We start from the raw sequence: 25,417 nt of genomic DNA, 5'->3' as shown, positions 1-25,417 counted from the left end.
ACTTTAATAATGGGAATTGATGGGAAATGATGTAAATATATCACTAGCCACTTTAAACAATGCTACCTTATATAATGTTTACATACCCTACATTATTCATCTCATATGCATACGTATATACTGTACTCTATATCATCGACTGCATCCTTATGTAATACATGTATCACTAGCCACTTTAACTATGCCACTTTGTTTACATACTCATCTCATATGTATATACTGTACTCGATATCAGCTACTGTATCTTGCCTATGCTGCTCTGTACCATCACTCATTCATATATCCTTATGTACATATTCTTTATCCCCTTACACTGTGTATAAGACAGTAGTTTTGGAATTGTTAGTTAGATTACTTGTTGGTTATTACTGCATTGTCGGAACTAGAAGCACAAGCATTTCGCTACACTCGCATTAACATCTGCTAACCATGTGTATGTGACAAATAAAATTTGATTTGATTTGATTTGAATATATGAGAATAGACACTTCTATTGTACTTCACCCACTCATTAAGCTTTTAAACCTGTTTTCCTTAAGGTTAATAATATTCTATTTAATATTTATATGCTTTATGTGGTCTTCAAGTAAACATACGGTATGTTGTTTAGACATGAATCCTTTTGGGAATGTGTCTGGAAAGCACTGGCATGCTTTTTAGGAATTTCTTATGCTGAGCTAGTGCTGGGCAGAACTAAAATGTCTCATTTTAATAATTCTCTGTGGTAGCTTATCATGTTTCCCTGTTAGTAATGTTCAGTGCAGAGAATATACACCTAGCAGGTGTTCTATAAAGATGGTTTATAACGTGTTGTTTAACCACCATATGTCGAGCCAATTGTTTGACTCCTAATGTCGACATTCAAACAAACAGCAAACTACCATGTCCAACAATGCATGTCTTTCCAAAGGTAGATACCTTAGTAGTAGTATTCTTCCAATTAACTACAATTATTTTTCTATTTTCAGGCGGATCAATGGAATGCTCATTTGTTTAAAAGGGCTAAAGGCAGAGGAAAATTAGCTTCAACGTGCTAATTTGATTATTGAAGTCGAAGTAGATCCCTACAAGACTTTGAGGCTTTGAAGAGGAGAAACAAACAAAATATATCAATAGGTTGAAAGACAGACAGAACATAGTAAACCATTAAAAGGGATTACTAACATTAGCAACAAGTACAGAACACATACAGGGACACTTATTCCTACATTCCCACGCGCATCAGTTCATGTGTCATTCACTCTCTCTGTCTTACTCAAATAGAAACAAGCTCACTACCTGCAATCATGACAGAAAATGTAAGCTCAAGGATGGACACCCCAACCAACATTTCCTTGGTGGGCCCAGGGGACCCCATATCTCAGTCTCTGGAGTACAAGACTGTGGCAGTGTTCCTGGTTCTGCTGGTCTGTGGACTTGGCATTGTGGGTAATATCATGGTGGTTCTGGTGGTCCTCACCACGCGACACATGCGTACGCCCACCAACTGCTACCTGGTCAGCCTGGCCATAGCAGACCTGACCGTGCTGGTGGCCGCTGGTCTGCCTAATGTGTCAGACAGCCTGATGGGCACCTGGGTGTTTGGGCATGCTGGCTGCCTTGGTATCACCTACCTTCAGTATCTTGGCATCAATGTGTCCTCCTGCTCCATTACAGCCTTCACTGTGGAGAGGTAAGTGACACCTCAACTACTGTACCCCATTTACACATCATCAAGTACCAGCCATATACGGTGCATTCAGAAAGTATTCAGACCCCTTGACTTTTTCCAATTGTTGTTACATTATAGCCTCATTCTACAATGGATTAAATAGTTATTTTCCCCTCGTCAGTCTACACATAATAACCCATAATGAAAAAAAAGGTTTTTAGAAACGTATGCTAATTTATACAAAATATAAAAAACGGAAATATCACATTCAGACCCTTCACTCAGTACTTTAATGAAGAACCTTTGGCAGCGGTTACAGCCTCAAGTCTTCTTGAGTATGATGCTACAATCTTGGCACACCTGTATTTGTGGAGTTTCTCCCATTCTTCTCTGCAGATCCGTACTCCAGGTTGGATGGGGAGTGTCGCTACACCGCTATTTTCAGGTCAATCCAGAGATGTTCGACGGGGTTCAAGTCCGGGCTCTGGCTGGGTCACTCAAGGACATTCAAAGACTTGTCCCGAAGCCACTCCTGCATTGTCTTGGCTGTGTGCTTATGGTCGTTGCCCTGTTGGAAGGTGAACCTTCACCCCAGTCTGAAGTCCTGAGTGCTCTGAAGCAGGTTTTCATTAAGGATCTCTTTGTATTTTGCTCCGTTCATCAATCCTAAATAGTCTCTCAGTCCCTGTCGCTGAAAAACATCCCCACAGCATGATGCTGCCACCACCATGCTTCACCGTAGGGAAGGTGCCAGGTTTCCTCTAGACGTGACGCTTGGCATTCAGGATAAATACTTCAATCTTGGTTTCATCAGAACAGATAATCTTGTTTCTCATGGTCTGAAAGTCTTTTAGATGCCTTTTGACAAAGTAGGCTGTTGTGCCTTTTACTGAAGAGTAGCTTCCGTCTAGCCACTCTACGATAAAGGCTTGATTGGTGGAGTGCTGCAGAGATGTTTGTCCTTCTGGAAGGTACTCCCATCTCCACAGAGGAACTCTGGAGCTCTGTCAGAGTGACCATCAGGTTCTTGGTCACCTCCCTGACCAAGGCCCTTCTCCCCCGATTGCTCAATTTAGCCAGGCGGCCAGCTCTCGGAAGAGTCTTGGTGGTTCCAAACTTCTTCTGTTTAACAATGATGGAGGCCACTGTGTTCTTGGGGACCTTCAATGCTACAGACATTTTTTGTTACCCTTCCCAGATCTGTACCTCAAAACAATCCTGTCTTGGAGCTCTACAGAAAATTATTTTGACCTCATGGCTTGGTGTTTGCTCTGACATGCACTGTCAACTGTAGGACCTTACATAGACAGGTGTGTGACTTTCCAAATCATGTCCAATCAACTGAATTTACCACATGTGGTCTCCAATCAAATTGTAGAAACATCTCAAGGAAGATCAATGGAAACAGGATACACCTGAGCTCAATTTCGAATGTCATAGTAAAAGGGTCTGTAGATGTACCAGTCAAAAGTTTGGACACACCTACTCAATCAAGGGTCCTTCTTTATTTTTACTATTTTCTACATTGTATGGAATAACACATATGGAATTATGTAGTAACCAAAAAGTCTTAAACAAATGAAAATGTATTTTTGATTTTTGATAATTCCAAGTAGCCACTCTCTGACTTGATGACAGCTTTGCATACTCTCAGCATTCTCTCCACCAGCTTTACCTGTAAATGCTTTTCCAACAGTCTTTAAGGAGTACCCACATATGCTGAGCACTTGTTGTCATTTTCCTGTTTCCTGTTGATAAACAAATGATAGTCCCACTAAGTGCAAGCCAGATGGGATGCCATATTGCTGCAGAATGCTGTGGTATCCATGCTGGTTAAGTGTGCCTTAAATTCTAAATAAATCACAGACAATGTCACCAGCAAAGCAGCCCCACACCATCACACCTCCTCCTCCATGCTTCATGGTGTGAACCACACATGTGGAGATCATCCGTTCACCTACTCTGCTTCTCACAAAGAGAAGACGGGTGAAACCAAAAATCTCATATTCGGACTCATCAGACCAAAGGACAGATTTCCACGGGTCTAATGTCTATTGCTCGTGTTTCTTGGCCCAAGCAAGTTTCTTCTTCTTATTGGTGTCCTTTAGTAGTGGGTTCTTTGCGGCAATAAAGGCCTGATTCGACCATAAAGGCCTGATTCTCCTCTGAACAGTTGATGTTGAGATGTGTCTGTTAATTAAACTCTGTGAAGCATTTATTTCAGGTTGCAATTTCTGAGCCTGGTAACTCTAATGAACTTATCCTCTGCAGGAAAGGTAACTCTGGGTCTTTATTTCCTGTGGCGGTCCTCATGAGAGCCAGTTTCATCATAGCGCTTGATGGTTTTTGCGACTGCACTTGAAGAAACTTTCAAAGTTCTTGAAATGTTCCTGATTGCCTGATCTTCATGTTTTAAAGTAATGATGGACTGTAATTTCTCTTTGCTTATTTGAGCTGTTCTTGCCATAATATAGTCTTGGTCTTTTACCAAATAGTACTATCTTCTGTATACCACCCCGACCCTGTCACAACACAACTGATTGGCTCAAACGCATTAAGAAGGAATGAAATTCCACAAATGAACTTTTAACAAGGCACACCTGTTAATTGAAATGCATTCCAGGTGTCTGTCTCAACCAGTGGGGCAGTATTTTCACTTCCGGATGAAAAGCATGCCTAAAGTAAACTGCCTGTTACTCAGGCCCAGAAGCTAGGATACGCATATAATTGGTAGACTTGGATATAATACACTCTAAAGTTTCTAAAACCGTTAAAATAATGTCTGTGAGTATAACAAGTGTCACTTGTAAGTGTCACTCCATGTGGACTCTACTGTTTGGTGCGCGTGAACTGGAAAGCGCTTCACTTTGTTTTTATCCGGTATTGGAAACAGTTTATCCCTTCTTAAATTTGATAATTTATTTATGTTTTAGGATACCTGAGTTTGGATTAGGAACGTTGTTTGAAATGTTTGGACCAAGTTTACAGGTAACTTATTAGATACTTAGTAGTCATGTTGGGCGAGTTGGAACCGATGTATTTCTGAATCAAACGTGCCAAATAAATGGACATTGTGGGGATATAAAGAAGGACATTATCGAACAAAAGGACCATTTCTGGGACATTTTGGAGTGCCAACAGAAGAAGATCTTCAAAGGTAAGGCATTTATTATATCGTTATTTCTGACTTTTGTGTCATCACCTGCCTGGTTGAAAATGATTTTCATGGGTTTGTATGCGGGGCGCTGACCTCAGATAATCGCATGGTCTGCTTTCGCCTTAAAGCCTTTTTGAAATCGGACACTGCGGCTGGATTAACAAGAAGTTAATATTTATTTTGATGCATTACACTTATATTTTCGTGAATCTTGAATATTGATATTTCTGTAGTTTGAATTTGGCGCACTGCAATTTCACTGGATGTTGTCAAATCGATCCCGCTAAAGGGATTGGCACGCGAAGAGATCACTAACAGGTTAATGTCAAGAGTGTGTAAAGCTGTCATCAAGGCATAGAGTGGCTACTTTGATGAATCTCAAATATAAAATATATTTTGATTTGTTTAACACTTTTTTTGTTACTACATGTTTCCATATGTGTTATTTCGTAGTTTTGATGTCTTCACTATTATTCTACAATGTAGACAATAGTACAAATAAAGATAAGCCCTTGAATGAGTAGGTGTGTCCAAACTGTATGTAAATAAGGTATTTCTGTTTTTTTATTTTTATACATTTGCAAAAATGTCTAAAAACCTATTTTGGCTTTGTCATTATCGGGTATTGTGTGTAGATTGATGAGGAAACATTTTTATTTAATCAATTTTAGAATAAGACCGTAACATAACAACATTTGGAAAAAAGTGCCAAAGGGTTTGAATGTTTTCCTAATGCACTGTATACAAAAAAATATCTGAATAATTTACTGTATAAACGTCTCTGTAGAACAACATGCCGAAGAGTCTATTATTTGTTCTTCTCCATTTCCAGGTACATTGCTATCTGCCACCCAATGAGGGCCCAGACAGTGTGTACGTTGTCCCGGGCCAAGCGGATCATAGCAGGGGTGTGGGTGTTCACCTGTGTCTACTGCATGCTGTGGTTCTTCCTGGTGGACATCCAGGTAATGAAGGACAGCACCATCCAGTGTGGCTACAAGGTGTCCCGTGACCTCTACCTCCCCATTTACCTCATTGACTTTGCCATCTTCTACGTGATCCCTCTGCTCCTGGCCATAGTCCTGTACGGCCTCATTGCCCGCGTCCTGTACCTCAACCAACTCCCCAACCGGCACGACGCGGGTACAGTCTCTGCTGGCGCCACCACGCTCCGCAGGAGCTGCAAGGAACCAGCAGACGAAGGAAAAGGGGGTCGTCAGGGCCGCCCGAAGAGTGTGCTCTTCTCCAGGAAACAGGTGTGTGTGTCAACGAATATGGAGCACTCTTTATTTTATGTAACCTTTATTTTGACAGAGTCATAGCTTACTGAGACCAAATTGTCTTCCACAGAGGAGCCTTGTAATTACAAAGAATATACAAATCACACTAAGAAAAGCAAAACAGAGAGACACGATTCAATCATAGAAAAACACAATCTTTAGTAAAAGGGTCCTGAATCAGCTGTCTGAATGGCCCGGGAGGCACCGAATCCTTCAGTTTCAGAGAGCTTTGGAGATTATTCCACAAGTAAGGTGCAAAAAACTAAAAGCAGATTGACCTACAGTAACTCAGTGGAGATCGAAGGGATCCCCAGTGCTAGCCATCCCTGAGACCGGGTCTGGCAGCTAGGACATTTGTATGTTAACAATGAAGGTACGGTGGAAGTTTGTGCAATGGATCGATTTACAAGACTTTAAAGAAGTATTGCCTGTTTTCTGATACAAAATGTTTTGCCCCACTCAATTTGCCATGTCAGCCAACAATTTTTTTGATTTGTAGTGTGTCAGTGTCCTCTACTGTCTCCTTTCTCATTATTTTGTTCAAAATAGTAGATCATAAACACTTTGTGTTTCAATTATTCAAAAACAAATTCTTCACCCGGTAGTGGTTCTGAAAAGTTGTGTATACTCATTTCCATATTGATTACCAGAGTTTTTGTCAATGACCTAGAACAAGAATTCGATCAATTGATTTTTAAAAAAATGGTGTTGCTAAATTAGACTAGCCAGCTATCTAAACTTGTAGTAATTATGGCCGAATACCAACCGGGCATGTCCAGGGGCCCTAACCTCCAGGGGGCCCCCATTTATTTTGTCACTCTCACTCAGATATCATATTAACATGGCATAAGTTATGACAAAATGTGTAGAATTGCTGGAATTTAGGTTTAAAATGTGTCATGTTCCCCAGCAAGAAAACAAAATACTGTCACTCTCAGAACGGGGAACTAACAAAGAGTCACTGACAACAGGCAAAACGAAACAGGTGGGGATTTAGGAGGGGTTCTAAAAGACATTCATGGAAGTGTCCACTGAAAGTTGACTAACAACAACAACTGGAATCTAAAAGACACCCACCACGAGCTCCCAATAAATTTGCCCAAGTAGAGGCAAACAAAAAAGAAACCCACACCAAACTTAAAGACAGGAAGCAAACCAAAAAGTTGAGCAAAACAAAAACAGGGAGGATCAAATAAAGGATTGTTTGTCTAGAAGTTAAAATAGGGAGCGCCAACTAACCCTCCACATCTCTCAAGACCACTGGAGCACTAGGCCAGCCACTCTTGAATACCATTAGGGCCAGCAAAGGTGAAACACTAATGAGATGGCAACCAGCACAGGTGTAACACATACTGATTAACAATGTGACACCCAAACGGTGCACCTAACTCATCAATATGCTTTTTGAAAGATAGCTTTTCATCAATCCAGATGCCCAGATATTTATAATTGGCATGACCAATGTGGGCACCATCCAATGCAAAAATCATCAGATACATTTTTTTGTGTTTTGGAATATAATATACTTGGTTCAGACAGGATACACCAAGCATTCATTCAACCATTAGAAAAAGATTACAATACATACAATATGTTAGTCTTAGCATTAGGCTCTGCTCCTTCAGGGTATCTCACTGGCTCATGTTAATTTTAAAGGCCCAGTGCAGTCAAAAACGTGTATTTATATATACAAAAGTATGTGGACACGCCTTCAAAATGTTGTGGATTTGGCTATTTCAGCCACACCCGTTGCTGACAGGTGTATAAAATCTGGCCCACAGCCATACAATCTCCATAGTCAAATATTGACAGTAAAATGGCCTTACTGAAGAGCTTAGTGACTTTCAAAGTGTCGTGGATTTCCTTAATTACCAAATGATGAGAGAGCAAATCACACACCAGTCAGAGTTATGCTTAATCTTCACCTTTAATAATAATTAAGCTTTTGCAATAGCATTTTGACTTTCAACAGTTCAGTATCTCTAATGAAAAGTTGAGAGTGCTCAACATAATGGCAACTGGGATCCTTTATAGCAAAGATCCACCCCCCCTAGACGACATGACAAACCACAGGTCTTAGGAACTTACACAAAGAAAGAATATCCCCTAGCCAGACAGAATTGGCTATAAATTATCGTTCAGTTTGGTCTCCTAAACAAAGCTCTTATCTCGTCCTTGGTACAAAATGGTACCAAGACATTACCCCCACCCAATGATATATATCAAATTGTCATTTTAGATACCCCATCCTAAATACAACCAATTCTGGACAAGCTCATGGAGAGGAAAGTGAGCTTCTAGGTCAAAATAGGGCAACGAGAGAGGGAACATAGAATGGTTCCAGACACTGCCATCCTCCTCTCCCCGATGGGAAAAGTAGGGAGTGACTGATACACAGACACAGTGGAGCCAAAAGATAATTGGTTCCCCATCAATCATCCCTTCACATGGTTTAAAAGATATGTTTACACATGATGACACCTTGACCTCTCCCCTCTCTGCGGCCCAAGCAACTTAGTCTTGACAGAGAACAGATAATTGCAAATGGCCACCACTATAGTACAACAAAATACATTCTTATGAGAAATAACTCATAAGCATATCATGAAAATAAAACATCTTATCTATGTTACCCAACTAATTCTGATTAATCCCCAACAAACGTGACACCATCATAGGATGCCACCTTTCCAACAAGTCAGTTTGTCACGTTTATGCCCTGCTAGATTTCTAGCTGCCCCATGACAAAATGCGTAGAATTGCTGGAAAATAGCTAAAACAAAGTTTTCCAGCTAATTTGTGTTTTCTTTATGTATTATTTCTTACATTGACAGAAAATCTTACATTGATGAAAATCTTAAGTGTTATTACATACAGCCGGAAATAACTATTGGATATCAGCGCAATGTCAATTTACAATTTACACTACGACCAGGAATATGACTTTCCCGAAGCGCATCCTTTGTCCGCACCACCCAGGGCATTTCAACTGTTTCCAGAGGCCAACCCAAAACAACAGCGCCGGAGAAGATGGAGACAGAGCGGCCTTCTGGTCAGACTTCGGAGTCGTGCACACCAACCACCACTTCCGAGTATATTACTCGCTAATGTCCGGGTTGCTTTCCAGGGTTGCTTTCCAAAGAGACATCAGCGATTGTAACATACTCTGTTTCACGGAAACATGCATATCCTCTCTCGGGATATGCTGTCATAGTCAATACAGCCACTGGATTGTCAGTGCGTCACGTCGACAGGAATAAACATCAAGCCGACAGGAATAAACGACGCATGGTGTAATTGTAACAACATACAGGAACTCAAGTTATTTTGTCCACCTGACCTAGAATTGCTCACAATCAAATGCAGACCATATTATCACCCAAGAGAATTCTCTTAGATTATTGTCACAGCCGTGTATTTCCCCCTTCAAGCCTGTTACCACAACGGCCTTCAAGGAACTTCACTGGACTTTATGCAAACTGGAAACCATATATCCTGAGTCTCCATTTATTGTAGCTGGGGATTTTAACAAAGCAAATTTGAGAACAAGGCTACTTAAATTCTATCAGCATATCGACTGTAGCACTCGCGCTGGAAAAACACTGGACCACTGTTACTCTAACTTCCGTGATTCGCTGAGTGAGTTTTTATAAGGAAGTGTATATGAGATGGTGTACCCACTGTGACTACTAAAACCTGCCCAAACCAGAAACCATTGATAGGTGGCGGCATTCACGCAAAGCCACCACATTTAACCATGGAAAGATGACTGGGAATATGGCGAATACAAAGAGTATAGTTATTCCCTCTGCAAGGCAATCAAACAAGCAAAATGTGAGCACAGAGACAAAGTGGAGTCGCAATTCAACAGCTCAGACACAAGATGTATGTGACAGGGTCTAGAGACAATCACGGACTACATAAGGAAGCCAGCCACGTCACGGACACCGACATCTTGATTCCAGACAAACTAAACACCTTCTTTGCCCCCTTTGAAGATAATACAGTGCCACCGACATGGCCCGCTTCCAAGGACTGTGGGCTCTACTTCTCCGTGTTAACACTCGCAAGGCTGCCGGCCCAGACGGAATCCCTAGCCGCGTCCTCAGAGCCCGGGTAGACCAGCTGGCTGGTATGTTCACGGACATTTTCAATCTCTCCCTACCCAGTCTGCTGTCCCCAGTTGCTTCAAGATGTCCACCATTGTTCCTGTACCCAAGAAAGCAAAGTGACTAGCACTCACTTCTGTCATAATTTTTTTGTTTATTTTTAATTCACCTTTATTTAACCAGGCAGGCCAGTTGAGAACAAGTTCTCATTTACAACTGCAACCTGACCAAGATAAAGCAAAGCAGTGTGACACAAACAGCACAGAGTTACACATGGGATAAACAAACATATAACACAATAGAAAAATCTATATACAGTGTGTTCAAGTGTAGTGAGATTAGGGAGATAAGGCAATAAATAGGCCATAGTGGCAAATAGTGACAATTTAGCAATTAAACACTGGGGTTATAGATGTATAGAAGATGAATGTACAAGTAGAGATACTGGGGTGCAAAGGAGCAAAAAATAAATAATAATAATATGGGGATGAGGTAGTTGGGTGGGCTATTTACAGATGGGCTGTGTACAGGTGCAATGATCGGGAAGCTGCTCTGCCAGCTGATGCTTAAAGTCAGTGAGGGAAATATAAGGCTCCAGCTTCAGTGATTTTTGCAATTCGTTCCAGTCATTGGCAGCAGAGAACTGTAAGGAAAGGCGGCCAAAGGAGGTGTTGGCTTTGGGGATAACCAGTGAAATATACCTGCTGGAGCGCGTGCTACGGGTGGGTGCTGCTATGCTGACCAGTGAGCTAAGATAAGGTGGGGCTTTAACTAGCAAAGACTTATAGATGACCTGGAGCCAGTGGGTTTGGTGACAAGTAGGAAGCGAGGGCCAGCCAACGAGAGCATACACATCGCATTGGTCGGTAGTATATGGGATTTGGTGACAAAATGGATGGCACTGTGATAGACTACATCCAATTTGCTGAGTAGATTGTTTGAGGCTATTTTGTAAATGACATCGCCGAAGTCAATGATCGGTAGGATAGTCAGTTTTACAAGGGTACAATTGGCAGCATGAGTGAAGGATGCTTTGTTGCGAAATGAAGTGTTTTGAGAGACTAGTCAAAGATCATATCACCTCCACCCTACTTGCTACCCTAGACCCACTCCAATTTGCTTACCCCCCCCCAATAGGTTTACAGACAATGCAATTGCCATCACAATGCACTCTGCCCTATCCCATCTGGAAAAGAGGAATACCTATGTAAGAATGCTATTCATTGACTACATCTCAGTATTCAACATAGCACCCTTCAAGTTCATCATTAAGCTTGAGGCCCTGGGTCTCAACCCCTCCCTGAGCAATTGGGTCCTGGACTTCCTGATGGGCCACCCCCAGTTGGTGAAGGTAGGAAACAACAACTCCACTTCGCTGATCCTCAACACTGGGGCCCCACAAGGGTGTGTGCTCAGCCCCCTCTTGTATTCCGTGTTCACACATGACTGCACGCCTCCAACTCAATCATCAAGTTTGCAGACGACACAACAGTAGTAGGCTTAATTACCAACAATGGCGAGACAGCCTACAGGGAGGAGGTGAGGGCTCACAGAGTGTGGTGTCAGGAAAATAACCTCTCACTCAACGTCAACAAAAGAAAGGAGATGATGTGGACTTCAGGAAACAGCAGAGGGTGCACCCCCCCCCCATCCACATCGACGGGACAGCAGTGGAGAGGTGGAAAGTTTTAAGTTCCTCAGCGTACACATCACAGACAAACTGAAATGGTCCACCCACACAGACAGTGTGTTGAAGAAGGCGCAACAGTGCCTCTTCAACCTCAGGAGGCTGAACAAATTTGGCTTGTCACCTAAAACCCCCACAAACTTTTCCAGATGTACAATTGAGAGCATATCATTGCCTGGTATGGCAACTGCACTGTCCACAACGGCAGGGATCTCCAGAGGGTGGTGTGGTCTGCAAAATGCATCACCGGGGGTAAACTACCCGCCCTCCAGGACACCTACAGCACCCGATATCACAGGAAGGCCAAAAAGATCATCAAGGTCAACAACCACCAGGAGCCACTGTTCACCCCACTACCATCCAGAAGGCGAGTTCAGTACAGGTGCATCAACGCTGGGACCGAGAGACAGCTTCTATCTCAAGGCCATCAGACTGTTAAACTAGCACAGACAGGCTGCTGCCTACATACAGACTTGAAATGATTGGCCACTTTAATAATGTCACTTTAATAACGTTTACATATCTTGCATTACTCATCTCATATGTATATACTGTATTCTATACTATCTATTGCATCTTAGTTTATGCCGCTCTGTCATTGCTCATCCATATATTTATATATTCTTATTCCATTCCTTTACTTAGATTTGTGTGTATTAGGTATTTGTTGTAGAATTGTTAGATATTACTTGTTAGATATTACTGCACTGTCTGAACTAGAAGCACAAGGATTTCGCTACACTTGCAATAACATATGTTAACCATGTGTATGTGACCAATAGAATTTGATTTGATTTAGAGTTTCCCCGGTCAACTGTAAGTGCTGTTATTGTGAAGTGGAAACGTCTAGGAGCAACAATGGCTCAGTTGTGAATTGGTAGGCCACACAAGCTCACAGAAATGGACACCAGAGTGCTGAAGCGTGTAGTGCATATAAATCTTCTGTCCTCAGTTGCAACACTCAATAACGAGTTCAAAACTGCCTCTGGAAGCAACGTCAGCACAATAACTTTTCATCGGAAGCTTCATGAAATGGTTTTCCATGGCCGAGCAGCCGCACACAAGCCTAAGATCACCATGCGCAATGCCAAGCATCAGTTGGAGTGGTGTAAAGCTCACCACCATTGGACTCAGTGGAAGTGGAAATGCATTCTCTGGAATGATGAATCATGCTTCACCATCTTGCAGTCCGACGACAAATCTGGGTTTGGTGGATGCCAGAAGAATGCTACCTGCCCGAATGCATATTGACAACTGTAAAGTTTGGTGGAGGAGGAATAATGTTCTGGGGCTGCTTTTTATGGTTTGGGCTCGGTCCCTTAGTTCCAGTGAAGGGAAATCTTAGCTACAGCATGCAATGTCATTCTAGACAATTATGTGCTTCCAACTTTGTTGCAACAGTTTCGGGAAGGCCCTTTCCTGTTTCAGCATTGCAATTCCCCCATGCACAAAGTGAGGTCCATGGTTTGTCGAGATCGGCGTGGAAGAACTTGACTGGCCTGCACAGAGCCCTGACCTCAACCCTATCTTTCACCTTTGGGATGAATTGGAACACAAACTGCGAGCCAGGCTGTTAAAGCAGCAAAGGGGGGGACCAGCTTCATATTAATGCCCATGAGTTTGGAATGATATGTTTGGCGAGCAGGTGCCCACATAATTTGGGTCATGTTGTTTACATACAGTATATATATTATATTATGAGGTTGAAATAATACTGTGAAATTGTAAAAATTTTGATAATGCCATTTTAGTGTGATGCATGAAACACAACAAGAATCTCACTGCCAATAGGTACTCATCACTGTGGGAGGTTGATCCTTCTCTTGCTAGAACAAAAACAATACCTGCTGCGTGCCGTCCCGGTAGCAACATACCTATTGATTCTCCTAATAGAATCACAATTCTCGTTAGTGGCCAACAACTTGACTTTGAGCCAAACGAACCCATACATAGGGGAGCCCCCCAAAAAAGTGGGTACCTCCATACATCCACTGATGAGCCAGTCACACTTCATATGCAAAGTATGCTATGGGATGGTAGCTACTGCCACCTTCTAGTTTGGAGTATTTTAACAAGGTTGATTGGCTGACGACTTCCAAGGTCTTTGCGGTTTGAACACAAAAGAGATTGATTGCCAACACTTTGTTCAGAGGTGCTAAGTACTGTTGACAGGCAAATGTTTGCCAACACTACCTGTGCGTCTGAGTTTTATGAGTCTATTGACAAGCTTTAAGTCTGAGCCTTAAAGCTTGTGCTTCAATCTAAGTAATGTATTACAAAATGGCAATCAAAATTCGCCAATTTAAGCTAGAGATACCTGTTTTTTTTTGCAATCCACCGTATCCGCCTTTGTCAGACTTCCTCATCTGCGGTGGAAGGTTGCCAAGCTACAGATGATGTTCGTCAGACCATGAGACATCCCGAAAATCAGTCTTCTCATCAAAATGTCTGTAGCATCCAAAATGTTTGGCCTACAAACTACTATGACCACTCTATGGAAAGATGAGACTCTCATGAACACAATACTGTTTTCTGTTTTGCTCCACGACTCCCAAGAAGTTGTTACCGCCGATGTGTCAACTTCTGTCTGTAGCGTCCAAACTGTTTGGTCTACAAACTTTTATGACCACGCTATGGAAAGGGGAGATTATCACAAATTATCACAAATACGATGGTGTTCTCTGTTTTGCTCTATGACCCCCACAAGTTTCACGGGACTCGTCTGAAGGTAACTGGTACTGGCTGAATCCCGGGCGATTCCTTTGGACACCACCGCCCGTAAGGGAATGGCCTCGGGATACCGGGTGGCATAGTCTACGATTACCAGGATGTACCGGTCTCCTCGTGCTGTTTTTACCAGGGGTCCCACTATGTCCATGGCAATGCGTTCAAAGGGCACCTCGATGATCGGTAGGGGGAAGTGTACCTTTGGGGCATTTGACACTCCGGAAGCTGCGACAGTAGTCTTCCACGGCCCTCCTCATCCCGGGCCAGTGGAACAGGGTGGCGATCTGTTCCCGGGTCATCACCATTCCCAGGTGCACCCCCAACAGGTGGGTGTGGGCCAGCTAAAGAACAGTTCCCACATACCATCGGGGTAGCAGCAATACCTCTCGAAGTTCCTCCTGTTGGCTTGACACCTGATACAAAAGGTTATTCTTGATTTGGAAATGGGGGTATCGCCAGTCACTCACCCCCGGAAGTAGCTGTCCCTTTCCTGCTATCACTTGGGCTGCGGCGACTTTCAAGTTAGGGTCCTCCCACTGGGCCGTCCCAAATTGTCCCCACAGTTGGCCCCCAGAGGGTGTCTCCACTGGCCCCTCGAAATCGAGGAGAGGGAAGCTGGGCTCTTCCTCCCATGGTTCCCCAGGGGGGTCGGGTCCGGTACCCCCTGACTCCGACTCCAGACCCGTAGATACAGGTTGGTCAACCGTTTGCTTCCGGGCCGCACAGGAGATGGGTCATCCTCGCTCTCGTCTCCGGACTGCTCGTACCTTCTTCCTCAGTTCGTGCCCCCACAGGGCCACGAACAGTGGACAATCTCGTCCCACTAGGAGAGGTACCGGCAACTCTGGTACTGCACCCACCATCATCTTGCATTTCCCTTGTGGCGTCACGATGTTGGCCCATACAGTTGGATACCGCTTTGTGTCCCCTTGAACACAGGAAATGGACATCTCCCTACCACATTCAGTCTCCTGGTTCAGCAGGCTCATGGTTACGAGGGTAACCAGACATCCAGAGTCTAATAGAGCTTCCGTGTCATGTCTCCACCACTTGTTGTAGCAGACCAGGGGGTTGGGTCAAAACGTTTACACAGATCAGACACAGACAGAGTAGGATTAGCTCAGTTTCAAAGGTGTTTATTAAAATAATAGTCCAAAAGATAAGAATAGGTCTCCCCCAAGAGACCCTCTCTGGGATACCGTCTTCTGGGCTCCGGGTCTTGCTGTATCCTGTGGGGATCAAAAACGGAACTCCCTCCTGTTACCTCTGGTACCGTCCCCAACTATACGGGAGTCCTTTCTTCCCCCAATCTCTCCCCAGAAAATCTCCTTGTAGGATTTTTTATGAATTTATTTGCAAATTATGGTGGAAAATAAGTATTTGGTCACCTACAAACAAGCAAGATTTCTGGCTCTCAAAGACCTGTAACTTCTTCTTTAAGGGGCTCCTCTGTCCTCCACTCGTTACCTGTATTAATGGCACCTGTTTGAACTTGTTAACAGTATAAAAGACACCTGTCCACAACCTCAAACACTCACACTCCAAACTCCACTATGGCCAAGACCAAAGAGCTGTCAAAGGACACCAGAAACAAAATTGTAGACCTGCACCAGGCTGGGAAGACTGAATCTGCAATAGGTAAGCAGCTTGGTTTAAAGAAATCAACTGTGGGAGCAATTATTAGGAAATGGAAGACATACAAGACCACTGATAATCTCCCTCGATCTGGGGCTCCACGCAAGATCTCACCCCGTGGGGTCAAAACGATCACAAGAACGGTGAGCAAAAATCCCAGAACCACACAGGGGGACCTAGTGAATGACCTGCAGAGAGCTGGGACCAAAGTAACAAAGCCTACCATCAGTAACACACTACGCCGCCAGGGACTCAAATCCTGCAGTGCCAGACGTGTCCCCCTGCTTAAGCCAGTACATGTCCAGGCTTGTCTGAAGTTTGCTAGAGAGCATTTGGATGATCCAGAAGAAGATTGGGAGAATGTCATATGGTCAGATGAAACCAAAATATAACTTTTTGGTAAAAACTCAACTCGTCGTGTTTGGAGGACAAAGAATGCTGAGTTGCATCCAAAGAACACCATACCTACTGTGAAGCATGTGGGTGGAAACATCATGCTTTGGGGCTGTTTTTCTGCAAAGGGACCAGGACGACTGATCCGTGTAAAGGAAAGAATGAATGGGGCCATGTATCATGAGATTTTGAGTGAAAACCTCCTTCCATCAGCAAGGGCATTGAAGATGAAACGTGGCTAGGTCTTTCAGCATGACAATGATCCCAAACACATCGCCCGGGCAACGAAGGAGTGGCTTCGTAAGAAGCATTTCAAGGTCCTGGAGTGGCCTAGCCAGTCTCCAGATCTCAAATAGAAAATCTTTGGAGGGAGTTGAAAGTCCGTGTTGCCCAGCAACAGCCCCAAAACATCACTGCTCTAGAGGAGATCTGCATGGAGGAATGGGCCAAAATACCAGCAACAGTGTGTGAAAACCTTGTGAACACTTACAGAAAATGTTTGACCTCTGTCATTGCCAACAAAGGGTATATAACAAAGTATTGAGATGAGCTTTTGTTATTGACCAAATACTTATTTTCCACCATAATTTGCAAATAAATTCATTAAAAATCCTACAATGTGATTTTCTGGATTTTTTTTCCTCATTTTGTCTGTCATAGTTGAAGTGTACCTATGGTGAAAATTATAGGCCTCTCTCATCTTTTTAAGTGAGGTAACTTGCACAATTGGTGGCTGACTAAATACTTTTTTGCCCCACTGTATATTAGGCCGTATTATTTTGCCATTTTAGGGGAAACACTTGAATGAAATACAGGCTTACTACTTCTAAGTCTCAAACGCCCCCAGGAGACAAACGCACAAGGAACACAATTCAAGCTTCAGCAAAGGACAGCAAACACACCTATTTTAACAGGGAAATCATAATGAGTAAAAAGGACACACCTGAGTGTCTCTTGGATGTTCTCTGCTGCCCTCTGGTGACAGGTAGAACCATGACACTCTAATGCAGTTCCACCTCTGACACCGCCAAAACTGCTTTGCGGATGTCGGCTGGCGTGGATCTGATAGAATCTAGCCCAGTCATTCAAAAGTATACAGGAGTTTCATCAGAACTTCAGACTTCCAATGAATAAAAGAGCAAAGAGTATCTGTTGGAGAACTGAGACTATTATCATCAGTAGCACTTTATAATAACACCATGTGCTAAAGCATTTATAATGAATTAGTCAATTATTTATCATGATAGTAATCTAGTTATTCACGCATTTATAAACAACTTTTAAAGTATTTAATAATGATTAATAACATCACTCATAAGATGCTCAGGTCCTTATAAACCATTTACTAACCATTAGTTAAGTCGTTTTATGTGTCCTCATCTAAAGTGTGGGATATTTATACGTTATAAATTCTTTATAAATGTTTTGAGCGGCCAGTGTAATTTCTCACAAAAAGATGGACATGCCATTGGTAGATATTCCAGCAGTACCTGGTGCTCCTTAAGGTCTCAAAATGGCCCCTAGAACATACATTCAGTTGGCCTGCACATAGCCCTGACCTCAACCACATCGACCACCTTTGGAATTCATTTGAATGCCGACTGCGTGCCAGGCCTAATCGCCCAACATCAGTGTCCGACCTCACTAATACTCTTGTGGCTGAATGGAAGCAAGTCCCCGCAGTAATTTTCCAACATCTAGTGTAAAGCCTTCCCAGAATAGTGGAGGATGTTATATTGTAGCAGCAAAGGGGGGGATCAACTCCATATTAATGCTCATGATTTTGGAATGAAATGTTTGACGAGCAGGTGTCCGCATACTTTTGGCTATGTAATGTATCAATGGTTAAACAACAAGCACACAATACCGAGGGGGTGAATTGCAACCAACAGGCAGAATGTAGTGCTGTGCTACACTTTACTAATGGATTTCTTAAAAAGCTACTACTGGGAGATTACATGCACCTGAGTGTTAAAGCAAACTTGCTTGCAACAAAGTGACTCCCCTATCAAGGTATTTTGGTACTTTCCTTATACACTAGCCTATGCCAAAGTCCCCACATGAGTTGCCGCTGTCGGCTCCTGGCTTATATTCGTCGCATCTTTGATATTTGCCTCTCCAAAGGTGAGGCATGATGAGGCTTTTTATCAGCGGTATTGACCTCACAATAAACCAGATTAGAGTAACTGCACGACAGCTTTGTGGTGCTGAAACATGAAGCGGCAGCCGCAGCGCAATCAATAAGAGGTAGGCCTACCTGTTAAACAGACTAAATTATGGAATGTCCACAGATTTGTCAGCCAACTCCTCCAATAGTGTCACCACTCTTTAAATACCTCTGTGTCCATGAAGGGCTTGATGTGTTAAGTTAAAACCAGTGCTTGAATTGAAGGGGCAGGCCTATGTGAGGGTATGCCATAGTATATTTTTGTTAAAGAAAATGGCAAAAAGCAAACCCCTTGTTAGCTTGAAAAATTCGAAACCGGATTCTGATTGTATAAAGCAATCTATAATGACGCTTTCCTCCGCAATACTTTACGCTAGAAATTAGCTGCAAAATGCAACTCCGATCACAGGACGTTGGTGACCCCTTAATTGGTGAGGACAGGCTGATGGTAATGGATGAAGCGTAATAAGTGTAATTGTATCAAATACATCAAACACATGGATTACATGTTGTTGATGCCATTCCATTGGCTCAGTTCCATCCATTATAAGATTATAAGATCTATAGTTGAGAAAAACAAAAAAAGACTTTGCTTGGGAAGTAATAGTCCTATGTTGCTATCAATTGAGCTATTCACCTTCTGTTAAAAAGGTGTTTAACTAGAGTCGATGTGTGCGCCCACGAGGAAATTTAATGAGGATAATAAAAAATCCCCATCAAAATCTCTGTTTAAATTAGAGGTTTCTATATTCTTGCATGGGCTGCATCTCAATCCACAGCATTTCAATCTGGGCTCCCGGGTGGCGCAGCGGTCTAAGGCACTGCATCTCAGTGCAAGAGGCATCACTGCAGTCCCTGGTTTGAATCCAGGCTGCATCACATCCAGCTGGGATTGGGAGTCCCATAGGTCGGTGCACAAATGTCCGGGTTTGGCTGGGGTAGACTGTCATTGTAAATAAGAATTTGTTTTAACTGACTTGCCTAGTTAAATAAACGTTACATGTCGGCCTTCCGCAACACATATGGGCATTTATTGTCATAACTCATGTACTGGAGGCAGCTCTGCAGAGGGGTCACTAGTTGGAACAGCCACAAAGTCATAAATCTGATTTAACCCAAACCTTAACCACACTGATAACCCTAAGGCCTAACCCTAACCTTAAATTTAGACTAAAAAGCAAATGTTTGTTTTCATACATTTTTATTATAATAGCCAAGTTTGGAGCTCAGTTCTGCCTCTAGGTCAAGGTTCATGACAATAAACATCAACCTGCTTCTGTACCTGCGGTGGAAGGTGACAGAGCTACATCTGTGCTTGTCAGACCAGGTGACATCCCGAAAAACCAAATGCTTTGGGATAGCAACTAATATGACCCCACCATTCAAAAACTGAGACTCTCACGAACACGTAGGCCTACATGTAGGTTGTATTGCACTATGACTCAAGCCTCGTCTTTAGGTAACCGAGTACGGGGCTGAAACATGAATGAAAGTGAATAGAGCATTTCAGTATCAAAGGTATCCGGGTCAATCCACAGTAAAACATATATCCTTATACACTGATTGTACAAAACATTATTAAATCATTTCTCTGGGCTAATAGCATTAAGTCTTAATTCAAAGTTTCATCCAATATACAGTTGAAGTCGGAAGTTTACATACACGTTAGCCAAATACATTTAAACTCAGTTTTTCACAATTCCTGACATTTAATCCAAGTAAAAATTCATGTTTTAGGTCAGTTAGGATCACCACTTTATTTTAAGAATGTGAAATGTCAGAATAATAGTAGAGAGAAGGATTTATTTCAGGTTTTATTTCTTTCATCATATTCCCAGTGGGTCAGAAGTTTACATACACTCAATTAGTATTTGCCTTTGCCTTTAAATTGATTAATTGGGCCAAACGTTTCGGGTAGCCTTCCACAAGTTTCCCACAATAAGTTGGGTGAATTTTGGCCCATTCCTCCTGACAGAGCTGGGGTAACTGAGTCAGCTTTTTTAGGCCTCCTTGCTCGCACACACGTTTTCAGTTCTGCCCACAAATTGTCTATGGGATTGAGGTCAGGGCTTTGTGATGGCCTCTCCAAAACCTTGGCTTTGTTGTCCTTAAGCCATTTTGCCACAACTTTGGAAGTATGCTTGGGGTCATTGTCCATTTGTAAGACCATTTGCGACCAAGCTTTAACTTCCTGACTGATGTCTTGAGATGTTGCTTCAATATATCCACACATTTTCCCTTCCTCATGCTGCCATCTATTTTGTGAAGTGCACCAGTCCCTCCTGCAGCAAAGCACCCCCACAACATGATGCTGCCACCCCCGTGCTTCACAGTTGGGATGGTGTTCTTCGGCTTGCAAGCGTCCCCCTTTTTCCTCCAAACATAACAATGGTGATTATGGCCAGACAGCTATTTTTGTTTCATCAAGGAGGACATTTCTCCAAAAAGTACGATCTTTGTCCCCATGTGCAGTTGCAAACCGTAGTCTGGCATTTTTATGGCGGTTTTGGAGCAGTGGCTTCTTCCTTGCTGAGCGTCCTTTCAGGTTATGTCAATATAGGACTTGTTTTACTGTGAATATAGATACTTTTGTACCTGTTTCCTCCAGCATCTTCACAAGGTCCTTTGCTGTTGTTCTGGGATTGATTTGCACTTTCCGCACCAAAGTATGTTCATCTCTAGGAGACAGAACACTTCTCCTTCCTGAGTGGTATGAAGGCTGCGTGGTCCCATGGTGTTTAGACGTGGGTACTATTGTATGTACAGATGAATGTGGTACCTTCAGGCATTTGGAAATTGCTCCCAAGGATTAACCTGACTTGTGGAGGTCTACACATTTTTCTGGCTGATTTCTTTTGATTTGTACATGATGTCAAGCAAAGAGGCACTGAGTTTGAATGTAGGCCTTGAAATACATCCACAGGTACACCTCCAATTGATTCAAATGATGTCAATTAGCCTATCAGAAGCTTCTAAAGCCATTACATAAATTTCTGGAATTTTCCAAGCTGTTTAAAGGCACAGTCAACTTAGTGTATGTAAACTTCTGACCCACTGGAATTATGATACAGTGAATTATACGTGAAATAATCTGTCTGTAAACAATTGTTGGAAAAATGACTTGTGTCATGCACAAAGTAGATGTCCTAACCGACTTGCCAAAATGATAGTTTGTTAACAAGAAATTTGTGGAGTGGTTGAAAACAAGTTTTAATGACTCCAACCTAAGTGTATGTAAACTTACGACTTCAACTTTATATATATTTTTTATTGATACCTACAGGTGTCCTAAAATTCTAAATGATCCATGGTATGACCATCTTAAAACAATTCCATATGTCAGCTTAGTAGAACCTCCCCCTGTCGGGGCTCTGTCTGCGGTGTAAGGGTACGTTTTGAAAGTAGGCTACAATGCTTAGGATCATACGAGGTCTCAGATGTAATTATTTGCAACCAGCGACCGCGTCAAAAAGAGAAAATAAACATAGGCTACAAAACTCCTTTCCTAGAAACATTGGTGATTTTATCTAAATTATTATATTATTGTCATTAAATAGAGTAGGTCTATTAATTGGACCGCCGACTATTAGCTCAGAATAATGGTGGTATAAAAAAATGATATTCTGCTAATGTCTTCAGTCATGTAACAAGACTGGAATTGCATGAATATGCCGAAATCTGGCATATTCAGGCTGGTATGGCCATAAGCCCTGTCTCATGTGATTTCGGAAGATAAGCAGGGTTGTGCCTGGTTAGTACTTGGTTGGGAGACTGTTTGGGAACCCCAGGTGCTGTAAGCTTGCTGTGACATGGTGAGGTGAAGAGACCAGATGAGGAATCAGTGGTTAAGGATAACATAGTACTTTACTTAGAAATGGTAACGGAAGGATCACAGTAACACTGGGAAAACAACAAACACTAAGTCTCAAACTCACTCATGAGACATATGCACATTCCACACAATTCAAGGTTCAGCAAAGGACAACAGAAAACACACTTGTTTCAACAGGGAAATCATAATGAGTAAATAGGACACACCTGAGTGTCGTTAATGTCTCTAGGGCGGTCTCTGCTTCCCTCTGTGGACAGTGGAACCATGACATAGAGCTGTCAAATCCACAAATGACGGACATTGCCATTGGATGGAACAAAACTACACCCAACTTTATATCCTTCAAATCCCATGCAACCGCGTAAGTTCATGCAACCGCATTACACGTTATATTGTCTACACCTCGATTAGACTGACAGGCTATAAATACCCCCATCGAAATTAACACAACACTGTCATTATTTCTATACTTAATAGAGCCTACACTTTATATTGCCCTTTTGAACTTCTAACGTGGTAAGGATAATAGGAAGGGAGTGGTTTTTGACACACGAGCAGCCGCTCACTGATTTGTTAGCTCATACACCTCCAAGAGCACCAAAACATGCGGTTGTCAGCTAACTCAGGTTAACGCTCGATCTGATTGAATCGAGGCCGTAGTATAAGTATATGATTTTTGTCGACAATCTCCCAATGTACCTAATAAGAAAGGATGCTGCAAAGGGTGACTCTTTCCTCACTATTAGCTAGACCAGTGATTATCATTGTAGTGTATCCAAAGGTAAACTGGAGTTCTGTATTCAACCTAATGCAAACCTAAAGCTGTCTGTTTTGTTTTTGGCTTCATGTTGATAATCCCTCTACTGGTGATGTGTTAAGTGTCATCATCTCACCATTGGAAAATTAAAGCTTCCACCTCCCTACTTCTCTCGCCTCAATTAAACACTTTGTTGTATCATGAATTTCTTTATTTCAACCAGGATTGCTGTCAATGACTGCTGTTTAACAAGCGTACTTGATCTCGAATAGCATTAAGCTTAAATAGGTCATGTATGATAGGTTTATCAACTGCCCCTCTTTTGTGCAGGTTACCGTTTTTGTTCTGGAGGCAGCTCTGCAGTGTGGTCACTAGCTGGCACAGCAGCAAAGTCATAAAATCTGATTTTAAACCTAACTCTAACCTTAACCACACTGCTAACCCAAATGCATAACCCTAACCTTAAATTAAGACCAAAAAGCTCATTATTATTTACATACATTTTTACAATAATAACCAATTTTGACTTTGGAGCATGCCCATCTAGCGGAAATCGCTCAGTTCTGACACAAGGAAAAGACTCATCCCAATAAATGTCAACCTGCCTCTTTTGTGTTGCCATGATCAAACGTAGGAAGACTAAAAAAAGGTGGCCATGCTTCAACAACACATGTTTAAAATTCATACAGACAGAAAGGTGAGCAGGGGATAAAAGAAAGCCTGTGCCATTGTTTGGAAGTGATAAGGCTAAGGAGTGGTGGTTACGGTGGTTCTTTCCATCTGTCTCACCGGGGTTCTGGAATGTCTGCCTGTGTGCCGTCACCATGGTCACAAAGCCAGGGGCTGAGTGATCCTACAGTACTCTCTCTCTGATTTTTTGAGGATGTGCCTAGCTCTCAGATGGGGGCCTGTTCTCCCTAAGTCACTCAGGGCAACTGGGGCCTCGTAGACCCAATCCACTCTGGCTGAGAGTGGCCAAAGTGTGTTTGTTTGCTTAAACCAAGCCTCACACAGATAAATACCAAATTGTGTTATAATGATACTGCAACACGTCTTCCCTGGTCTCACCTCTCCTGTCTCTCCCACAGGTCACCAAGATGCTGTCAGTGGTGGTGATCCTGTTCGCCTTACTGTGGATGCCCTATCGGACCTTGGTCCTTATTAACTCCTTCGTTGACACACCTTACCTGGACGCCTGGTTTGTACTGTTCTGTCGGATTTGTATGTATGCCAACAGTGCCATCAACCCTGTAGTGTACAACCTGATGTCTCAGAAGTTCCGTTCAGCATTCCGCGGGCTCTCCCAGTGCCAGAGGCTGGAGGCCCACTGTACACTCTCCATGAACCAGACCGGCTACAGCATGGCCAGGGACCCACGCACCTCCCAACAGACTAGCAACGAGACCAAACAGGGGGCAAGGAGAGTGACCTGCACTGACACAGTGACAGAGTGGCAGAGCAAAGACACCTCAGCCCAAGAGAGGAAGGATCTGCATCACCTGAAGGAAGAGAGGAAAGACACAAGCTTTGGTGAGATCAACTCCACACCTGGGCAATCTGAGACCAACTCCACACCTGGGCAATCTGAGACCAACTCCACACCTGGGCAATCTGAGACCAACTCCACATCTGGGCAAACTGAGATCAAAGCCACACCTGGGCAACCTGAGATGAGTGAGGCAGGAATTAATCACACAGTGCTGTAGATAAAGCAAGCTTGTTTTAACATGAGTAAGTGAGTATTCTTCGTTCGCCAATCCCCAAAAAATGTGGTAACATATCAAGCCCAAAGTGGGACCTGGGCATTATACATCTACGTATATACAGTAATTCTTCTTTTAATTTGAGTTGTTGAAGGATGATTTGAGTAACATGAGGACGGTCAATTTCTCGTTTGGGTTTCGAGCTGAAAAAGTTTAAGAACCCCTGCTTTATGGTATTGCAGGATGCATTAGAATGGAAAAGTAATCCATTAATTACCCTTGAATAAGCACCATCACCTATTGCAGAATGAAAAGATTC

The 25,417-nt window shown here is 42.8% G+C and overlaps 1 protein-coding gene across 1 annotated transcript; it reads left to right on the top strand.

Annotated features, from left to right (window-relative positions):
* The first annotated feature begins 1,286 nt into the window (after positions 1-1,286).
* On the top strand, positions 1,287-25,101 carry LOC112219104 (thyrotropin-releasing hormone receptor-like). Its single transcript, XM_024380317.1, has 3 exons — positions 1,287-1,672; positions 5,641-6,064; positions 24,484-25,101. Exons 1-3 carry the CDS (start codon positions 1,287-1,289, stop codon positions 25,099-25,101), a joined length of 1,428 nt encoding a protein of 475 aa, XP_024236085.1.
* The last annotated feature ends 316 nt before the right edge of the window (positions 25,102-25,417 follow it).

Source organism: Oncorhynchus tshawytscha, linkage group LG19 (assembly GCF_018296145.1).
Source record: "Oncorhynchus tshawytscha isolate Ot180627B linkage group LG19, Otsh_v2.0, whole genome shotgun sequence".
Classification (NCBI taxonomy): Eukaryota; Metazoa; Chordata; class Actinopteri; order Salmoniformes; family Salmonidae; genus Oncorhynchus; species Oncorhynchus tshawytscha.
This window is presented reverse-complemented; position numbering and strand designations above follow the sequence as displayed.